The following is an 8,970-nucleotide window of genomic DNA, read 5'->3' on the forward strand; positions in this document are numbered from 1 at the left end:
GGTCCCGCCGCCTCCCGCAGAGTGGAGATCAGCGGAGCCCAGGACGGGGATCCGAGGGTCCGGTTGGAGCACGCTTCGCTCCTTGCCCAGGCCCGCTCGTCCCCCCGCAGGACCGGCACCTCAGAGGTCCGCGCAAGACGCCAGAGGCACCTCACGCACCCGGTAAGAGATCTGCCCCTGTGGAGCACAGTGAGCGCTGCCCGCTCCTTCCCCTCGGGCGCTTCCGAGCCTCGAGCAACAGGGTGGGGGGATCTTTTCCCAAAAGCCCCCCTCGGCGGACTTCCCCAAGGTCCGAGGCTTGGGCTGGGAGGCACAAGGCCTGCAGGAGCTCAGCTGGGCGAGCCCCGGCTCAGGGGCGCGTGGGCTGCGGCTGGGACGGGGTTGTGCGTCCAGCACCAGTGAAGGCTGGGACCGGGTCTGCAGCGGCCCCCGCTTCTGCTGCTGGGGTGTGGGACGACAATGCTGACCCGCCGCGTCTGGGGGCTCCCCGCTCCCTGGAGCTAGCAGTTTCCACCCCACTCAGCCCAAGCGTGGGTCAAGGCTGACCAGCTGCCAGCAAGGGGTTTGTCATTGTGGCTGGTGACTCAGAGACAGGAGATTCCTGCCTCCTGTCCCACGCGGGGGACTTTTCCATATGCCAGCTGCTGGTGACCATGTGGTGCAGAAGCCCCCAGTGCCATCTGGGGCACAAAGGCTACCACCTTTGCCCCCAGAATTTGCCCCCAGAGGATGCAGTGCAGGAAATGCCCGTTGGCCCGGACATCCCTTGTCTGCTGGCCGCGGGAGAAGGGGCTCTGCTGGCGCCACCTCTGCTGTCTGTTTGACTGCCTGGGCCGACCTGTGGGCAGTGCTCCCTGGAAAGTACAGGGTGTGGGCTTTGCATGCCCACGGGTAAGCAAACAGGAGTCAGACCAACCGCATTGAGGTCAGCTCAGAGGTTTTTACTGATCACAGGGAGGAAGAGAGAACGTGAGGGAAGAGGCTGTGGGAATGGCAAGATGGAAGCAAGGAGCTGACAGAAGGAGAAGCAGGGTGCAGGCAGGGAAGCCAAGCAGGGACAAAAGCAGCCCCCTGGGGAATACTGACCTGATCTGTTCAGGAAGGTTCCTGACAGACAAGCCATGCAGTTGAAGCAGCATCGGTGGCGGCTCCGCTGCAGCAGCTTCTCCCCTGGTTGACAGGCCTCGGAGCACACCAAGGAGCCTGTTGGGAGCACAGCAAGGGTCAGGCAGGCACGTGGGGTGGGCAGCAGGACACCTCGCCCAGGCCTGGCAGTGTTTGGGCAGCTTGCTGCTGGCTTTTAGGACAGACCCTGGGCAGGAGCCAAGAGCTCGCCACGTTGTGGTTCTTACAGAGGTGGTGGGAAGATAAAACTGTTTAAAAGTAAAAGTAGGAGCCTTTCTGGTTCACGTGCCCTGCTTGGTTTTTGGAAAGATGAAAGCTGAGGCTCAGAACATGGATCACCCCCCCATGCTGCCTCCGTCTGCCCTCGTTTTTGTCCTGCTGTGGGGAAATACCCCAGAACTGGTAGTGTGGGGAATGTAGCTGGCTCAGCACTAAGCAATAAATAAGATCTGGATGCAGAACAGTACCTGGCGATCTTTTGTGTGTCACAGGATTTTGGCCTGGTCAACACTGAGCCTGTCAGGGTTCATACTGGAAGTTCCTGTCACACTGAAAGCCCAGCTCGGGCCTCTCCACCTCCAGATGATGGTGGCAAAGCCTTTAAGAACGTCCCCGTTGGCATCAAGAGAGATGCAGTTCTTGTACTTGCTTGATTTTTTCCTAGGAGCTGTGAAACAGAAGACTAGAAGAAGAGCTTGCCACCGACCTTCCTGGACAAGGGCGTGCAGCACGGTGCGGAGGCTGGCAGGCTCCGAGCAGGTGTCGTGGATGTCGTAGCCCAAGGTGACGTTGGGGAGGAGGGCGCTGGAGTTATCTCCTGCACGGCAAAGCACATGGCCTGGGCCGGGCAGTAGCTGTGGCTCTTGAAGGTGGCGGCGCTAGGCGGGCACAAAAGTGGTTTTCAGGGAGGTAAAAACCGCATTTTTGGGGGGAGAACAGGGCGACGCGGGGCGGGGGGGGCCTCGTCGCAGCCCTGCAGCAACGGCTCGCATCCGGGAGAGGCCGGCCGGGCGTTCGCCGCCGCGGCCGGTGAGGGCGGCAGAGCGGGGCGGGCAGCGGCGTGGCGGGGCGGCGCCTCTTGCCGGGGCGGGCGGCGCTCGGCCGAGGGGCGGCCCCGGAGGAGGCGGAGGCAGGCTGCGGCGGCCATGCCCGCGCGGCGCGGCCCGGCGTCCCGCCGCCCCCGCCGGGCCCCGTCCCGCGGGGGCCGGACGGAAGCGGCCTGGAGGGAGTTCGCCGCCTCCTTCACCCGCGCCGGCATGGTGCCGCCGGCCGAGGCGGGGCTGGCGGCCGTGGAGGCGGCGGAGGGCGCCGCCGTTCTCCTCCTGGCGCCGCGGCAGGTGAGCGCCCGCCGGCCCCGCCGCTCCCTCCCTCCCCTCTTTCGCCGTCTCACCGCCCTTTTCCCCCCGCAGGCGCTGACCTTCACCGGGAAATGCCGCTTGCGCTGCCTCTACGGCGCCGTGCGCCTCCTGGGCTTCGCCGTCGCCTCGCACCAGCCGGGGCTGCCGGTCTTCTCGCCGGCCACCCACTGCGCGCTCACCCTGGAGGCGCTGCCCGCCGCCCACCCGCCTGCCGCCGACCTCCGGCAGCTCCGCGCCGCCGCCCGCGCCGCCATGCGGGCGAACAGCGTCCGCCGTCGTGAGTGCCAGCGGGGGAGGGAAGCGAAGGGTGGCCCCCGGGCCCGCCGGTTGCGGGACGCCATTTTGCGTGCGGAGCGGTGCGGGGAGGCCGCCATTTTGCGTGCGGAGCGGTGCGGGGAGGCCGCCATTTTGCGTGCGGCGCTGCCACCGTCCCTTAGCGCGGGCTGAGGGCGGCGCTCTCCCCCCGTTGCAGAGGCGCGGGTGAAGGTGATGGCGCGGTTCTCGCCGGAGTGCGCCGTGGTGCTGCTGGAGCACCTGGACACGCCAGTGACACGGTTCCTGCTCAGCCACCTGCCGCTGTCACGGCTCTTCGAGCCCCAGGTGAGACCCCGAGGGCGTCGTGGTGCCCGCTCCGCCCCGCGCGGCAGCGCGGATGTCACGCCCTCCCCAAAGCAGGCCTCGTGCGGAGCGAGAGGCGGCCGCCCTGCTCAGCGTGCCTGTCAGTGTCCAGCAACGCAGCCTCAAGGCCTTACGTGCACCTCTCAGCATTTTATCTGCTCTTCCCTAGAAAAAGGAAGAAGCCAGCTTCACGCCGGAGGACGCCGTTCTGGCTTCTGTTGGCATCGTGAAGTGTAGTCCTGACCGTGGGCTGCTGGTGTCGGAGAGCATGTACCTGGCCCTGGAGGAGCTGATCCAAGCATGCTGTGGTGAGTAGCATGCACTTGGTGAGTTTGGGGGCTTTAGTAGTCTGAAGAAAGGAAATTCATAAGGCTTTTCGTGAGTTAAAGCTAGGTTGAGCGTGCCTTGTGGCAGCACTGGCTGAGGGTTGTGTTTTTCTCCTGAATAGCAGGAGTCTTGAGCTTTTGCATCGCCTCAAGTGGGTTCATGCCTCTGCTGCCCCACAGGCAGCTCGCTGCTGTAAAGGCACTTTGCAGTCTGATGTCAAAACTCTCATTTTGCTCTCTTTTGTAGCGGGTAGAAAAAACACCCCTGTGTTTATCCAAGAACATCTAAAATACTGTGAGCAATTGGAGTTCATACATGCTGGGTTTTAGTGCTAGGGATGTAAACAAGGCGCAACTGAGTAACTGACAGCATCGGTCTATTTCAGAGTATGTTTGTTTTTCCAGCAGAAGATGAAGGTGTCCCGGTGATTCTGGTGTGTGGCCCAAAAAACACTGGGAAATCGACATTTAACAGATACCTAATTAATCTGTTACTGAATCGGTGAGTCTTTTTGTGTTCTACAGATTCTTAAGTACTGCATGGGATTTAGGAGAAGGAAAAACAGCCTGCCAAGATTCTCAGAAAAGCTGTTACTACTGGAAGGCAACTTATCTTTTAAAAACAAATAAACTAACAAAAATCCAGAAAAACAGGCATTCTTGTCTTTGGTTCCTTTCAGAAGAGTTGACTACTGAAACGTTACTATTGAAATACTAATAAATTGCTGTCTTGGAGTATGTGAACTAATTGGGCACCAAGCAGTTAGGATTCAGTAGTGAATTGGGGGTTAGAACACTTAAAAACACATAATAAGTTATAATTTGTTACGGTCTTTGAAGATTCTTGGCAGAACAAGGTGTAGAAGCTTATTCTCCTGACCATTGCATGCTTAAAATAAAGATTAATAAGTTTATAAATCTCAAATGGCTGGTCTTAGGGTGCCCAGTTAATATGGGAGAGGTGGTACACTGGTTAGTACCACCTCCGATTATATGGAGCTATTGTAATATAATATTGAACTGTAGGTGAGCGTTTTACGTTCTTGCTTAATACTCCCTCCAGTGGGGGAAGGAGAGAGACAAGTGGTGGTTTGATTATGTTCAAGAATTTAATTTTGATGACCTGGAACAAAATCAGATTGTGCTTTTGATGTGTTCCAGGTCGTGTCCTGTTTCTCTTATTTTAGTGGACACTAACATACAGGCTTCTTTCACTGCAGCCTTCCCTCGGTTGAATATATGGAATGTGACATAGGTCAAACTGAATTTACGCCGCCTGGATGCGTGTCATTAAGTAATGTAATAGAGCCAATTCTTGGTAGGTGTTTTGCTATTTTCTGCAGTTGCCTGCTTCATTTCCAGAAGGTGCTTTCTGCATAGAGGCTGACCTTCAGGGGAGGTTGCTGCATCTGTCAAAGGTGCATATAGAAAACAAAGGCTGTAAAAGTTTTCTTGCTAGAAGCATCTAAGCTCCACATGAAAGTCTTGCTGAGTAATGTGCAGCTATTCTCCCTTTTTTTTGTTTGTTTTAAAGAGAGGAGAAGATAGTTGTTTATAAGGTGGTAGAACAGGCTGTGGCAGTTCAAAGTGGATTTTCAGCCTTTCAGATTTGAAAGGTCTCTTTGGGAAAGTCTTTCCCGGTTTTTAGTATCCGTAGATAAAACTAACTTGAGAAATATGAAGTGGATCCACATCAGTTGTGGACTGTTGTTATGAGCGTAAAAAAACTAGAGCCAGAGAAATTGCTGGTATTTGTGGATTTGGGTTGCTGTCTAAAAAGGATATGGCCAGACTCCTTTTGGTTAGCCTGTCATGGAAGTTTGTTGTTTTAAAATTTGCAGTTGTGTAACCAGTGATTAAAAACAAACAAACGAGGAAAAAAAACCTGAACCCCCAAACAAACAAAACTCCTAGCCTGGAGTCTTGCAAGTGACAGAATAGTTTCTCCACAGGCGCTGGCTGTACAAGGACTGTTAGCATGTGAAAAGAGGGCAGATTTCGGAAGGGATTGAATGTAGGCGCTGCAGGGATGGGAATCTTTTAATCTGACTTACTGAAACCACTACAGATTCGCTGCTTGTTTTTTTTTCAGGTCCACCGTTCACACATCAGCAAACACCACGTAAGATGGTATATTATGGACAGACCAGTTGTGAGCAGGACACAGAAAGATACCTTGATGTCGTGAAGTACGTGTTCAGCTCCTACAAGAAGGAAGTGCCTTTAGTCATCAACACCATGGGCTGGGTGAAAGGTAAACAGGATAAATCTGCTCTCAAGAGGTGATGTGGAAGGAAAGTAATAATCATAGCAGTATACCACCACACTTTCTGGAGAATCCCGAACCCGAAAATACATCTTACCCCTCTTGAGCTAGTACTGGGCTTCGTAACAGTGTTCCAACCTGTTTATGCAGTGGCAGCAATCGTGTTTTCTCTGCTCCCTAAAGGTGAGGGGTTGCTGCTTCTGATTGATATAATTCGGCTGTTGTCACCCAGTCACATTGTTCAGATGGATGTGTACGACTGGAAAGCCATGGCTCCGCTCACCCCAGAGTACGTGCATCTCACTCCTGGCCTGTACACCAAAGGCAAACAGCAAGGCAAATGCAAGCAGATGGGTGCGAGTGGAGCAGAGAACTGGAAGCCCTCTGAAGGGGAGGGAGATGCATCGGCTCCCGAGTATAAGTTGCTGTACGTCCATCCAGAATTCCCTCGAGCAGGGGTTGCCGGTGAAGCGTAAGTAGAAAGTTTAGCAGTACGTAGTGGTCAGTAGGCTTAACAAAGTCGTGTGTAGTCCTGACGGTAAAGGCTCTTGCTTTGCTTTGGCCTCCAGAGCTCCATTAAATCGGTCAGAGCTTATTAGTTTACTTATTAGGGGGTTATGTTAGGGTGTTGTTTGTTTGGGGTTTCTGGGTATTTTGTTTGGGGGGAGGTTTGTGTAGGGTTGGGTTTTTTTAGGTTGGAGGGGAAGGGGTTGTTCCTGCTCTACTTGGCAGTGACTGCTGTCAGTTACTTTTACACTGGGCATGACTTCCACCGGGAATCATTGAATATTGTGTCTCCTTTTTTGTTTTTATAATTGGGAGGTTTCTTACCCATTTCTTACAGACCTAGATGACGATCACATTATTTCTTAATTTCAACAAATGTATTGCTCTGTCTCATGACTGACTGTCTGACTGAGAGGTGTGTGGACATCAGGGTTGGAGAAGGGACCTGTTATCTAATTACAGACCGTTCTAAAAAAAAAAAAAGCAGACACCACCCTTGTTAGGTAATGCCTTTTTAAAGTTGAAACAGTGCCCTAAATCCTGTGATCCCTTAGAGGTAATAAAAACATAGCTCTAAATTGTCCTCAACAGTAGAAGTTCTAAAAGCTAAACTTGTGTGAAATAGTGGCTAATACCGTATGGCAGACTTGTGAATGTCCAGGGTATCTGGTTTGAATCGCTGCGTGAGGGTGTGCTGCCTTTCCTTGAGTTGTTGCGGTTATTCCTGCAGGCGAGTACACAGCGGCATCTTGCGTGACATGTCCATACTGGGTTACCTGGGTCAGCTGCAGTCCCCGGACATAGGGGCGGTGCTTCCGCTGCACAGCCTCGTGCCGTATCAGGTAAACGGGTGTTTCTGAAAGGCTCGGAGATGTTGCAGGGAGCCCAGCTTGTAGCAATTGACAGTTCTGCTTGGACTGCGAGTGCTCTTTGAAAGGGGGAAACGCTCTGTAATCTGCAAAAGCATAACGCCTTTATTCAGTGCATCTAGAAGTGAGGGTTTTGATGAGATGTCAGCGTGGCACGTATTTTTGTGTGTGTTTGGTGGTTTGGGTTGAAACTGTTGTGTTTGCCACTGAGATAATGTCTGTAGGTGTGGGTTGGGAGCTTTCAGGGTTTGTGTGATCAGCACTACCTCGGAACCTGAATCAGTGTTGAGTTTATGATACAGTTTTTCTTCTTTTTTTACCCCTCAGGTTCCTTTCAGTGCTGTTGCCCTCAGGGTCATTCACACTGACGTTGCTCCTACCAACATCATGTATGCAGTGAACGCCAGCTGGGTCGGGCTCTGCAGGATACCAGATGAAATCAGATGCCAAACCGACGGGCCGGTCTTGCTGACGCAGACGCCGGTCTGTGACTGCCTTGGCTTTGGTGAGCGAGCCTGGGAAGCCTTGAGCTGCGTTCTCGCCGTCGTGCTTTGACAGAGGGGTTGCAGAGCAGCAGAAAAATGGGATGAGAGAAAAGAATAATCATGTGTTCTCTTCTGTTACAAGTTGTGCTTCAAGTCCTTTCGTTTTCATTAACTTGTGGTAACAACTGTGGGGAGTGTCACTGAGCAGGGCCTTTTGTAGCTTGCTTCTCTTGCTCTTCCATAACTGGACAATTTACTTGCTTTCTGGATTCACGTTCTCAAAAGCAGATTCCTTGGGGCTTATGCAAAATTCCTTTAGTTGTGTGTCAGTTTCCTTCTACGTCTTGATTCAATACTGCAGTTCTGACCAGGAGTTTGATGCTGAGCTCCTTGAGTTTCCGTAGGAATGTACCGATGAGCAGGGACAGGCGGTGTGGGAAGTTAGCCATTGGTCTGTTCGCTGAGATACTGGGAAAGCGGGATACAGCAATGCAGGTTTTTCTCAAGATGTCTCAAATCTGCCTTTTGGTTCTAGAAGAGCTGTTTATCCAAAGAGCTTTGGCTGCGTCGCGTTATACAGCCCAAAATGATGGGCTGGAGTTACGACTGAACTTCGTGGTTTTGGTTTTTTTTCCCCAGGAATTGTCCGAGGGGTTGAGATGGAAAGGAAGCTTTACCACGTTCTGACGCCCGTGCCTCCGGAGAACCTGAGGCTAGTGAATTGTCTGCTCCTTGGAAATATTGCTATCCCAAACTGCGTTCTCGTGGGCCAGGTAGGAGCTGCGTGGGTAGAGGGAGGAAGCTGGCTGAGCTTAGGCTGCCTGGCGGGTTTTCCATTTTCTTATTTCTGAGGCTTACACATGCCCGGAGATGTCTGAGCATTAGCAGATGGTTCTCTCTCGACGTAGTTGTCCTTCATGTGTAGAAACGGGGGAGATCGTGTTTCAGATACTAGAGCGGGGTTTGTTCCGTGGCAGCTTGCTCCTTTCCACCAGTCTGCTGTGAGGCTGTAGAGGAAAGCACTTCCCATTCTGTTGAAGATACAAGTTCTTAAAGGTGTTTCTCATTTTGTTCTTCCTCCCTTCAGCAAGGAGTTGAGGGAGAGATCCCCTATGTCACATCAGATTATAACTACAGCATCTTGGGCTCTGGGAAGCTGAAGAAGAAGCATTTCAAGAGGAGGGAGTATGCGTTCGAGTGTGATTACGCCTGAAGCCTTGGGGGACCCTGGACCATGGGATTTGTTTTGTACAGGGACTGACAAGAGCCAGGTGTGGTCACAGAAGCCCTGAGCGCTACAGAGCTCTGAGAGAGCCTGGACAGTGTCTGGTGTAGATACTACAGCATGTCCATTTTGATAACGTTTTATATTTTCAGTTTGTATTTTGGCATTTTGTAATAAATATGTATTAAAAG

General features: G+C 52.9%; 1 protein-coding gene and 1 long non-coding RNA gene across 2 annotated transcripts; one reads left to right on the forward strand and one right to left on the reverse strand.

The window, feature by feature from the left end:
• Nucleotides 1–926: 926 nt before the first annotated feature.
• LOC135316600 (uncharacterized) lies at nt 927–1,702 on the reverse strand. The gene is made up of 2 exons (XR_010375854.1): nt 1,593–1,702; nt 927–1,203 (listed from the first exon to the last, which is right to left on the reverse strand). It is a non-coding gene; the product is annotated as an uncharacterized LOC135316600 (long non-coding RNA).
• Nucleotides 1,703–2,230: 528 nt separating this feature from the next.
• On the forward strand, nt 2,231–8,970 carry NOL9 (nucleolar protein 9). Its single transcript, XM_064470380.1, has 12 exons — nt 2,231–2,462; nt 2,535–2,760; nt 2,956–3,083; nt 3,271–3,409; nt 3,833–3,929; nt 4,648–4,745; nt 5,520–5,681; nt 5,877–6,165; nt 6,931–7,042; nt 7,397–7,574; nt 8,194–8,327; nt 8,642–8,970. Exons 1-12 carry the CDS (start codon nt 2,271–2,273, stop codon nt 8,765–8,767), a joined length of 1,881 nt encoding a protein of 626 aa, XP_064326450.1. The 5' UTR covers nt 2,231–2,270; the 3' UTR covers nt 8,768–8,970.

This window comes from Phalacrocorax carbo, chromosome 20 (genome assembly GCF_963921805.1).
Source record: "Phalacrocorax carbo chromosome 20, bPhaCar2.1, whole genome shotgun sequence".
NCBI classification, from domain to species: Eukaryota; Metazoa; Chordata; class Aves; order Suliformes; family Phalacrocoracidae; genus Phalacrocorax; species Phalacrocorax carbo.

What these genes read in the sequence shown, in the direction of transcription:
- NOL9 (XM_064470380.1), top strand. Translation starts at nt 2,271, where the DNA reads ATGCCCGCGCGGCGCGGCCCGGCGTCCCGCCGCCCCCGCCGGGCCCCG. An exon ending in GCTGATCCAAGCATGCTGTG is followed by an intron (nt 3,410 to 3,832) that starts GTGAGTAGCATG and finishes TTGTTTTTCCAG; the next exon opens with CAGAAGATGAAGGTGTCCCG. An exon ending in ATTAATCTGTTACTGAATCG is followed by an intron (nt 3,930 to 4,647) that starts GTGAGTCTTTTT and finishes CTTTCACTGCAG; the next exon opens with CCTTCCCTCGGTTGAATATA.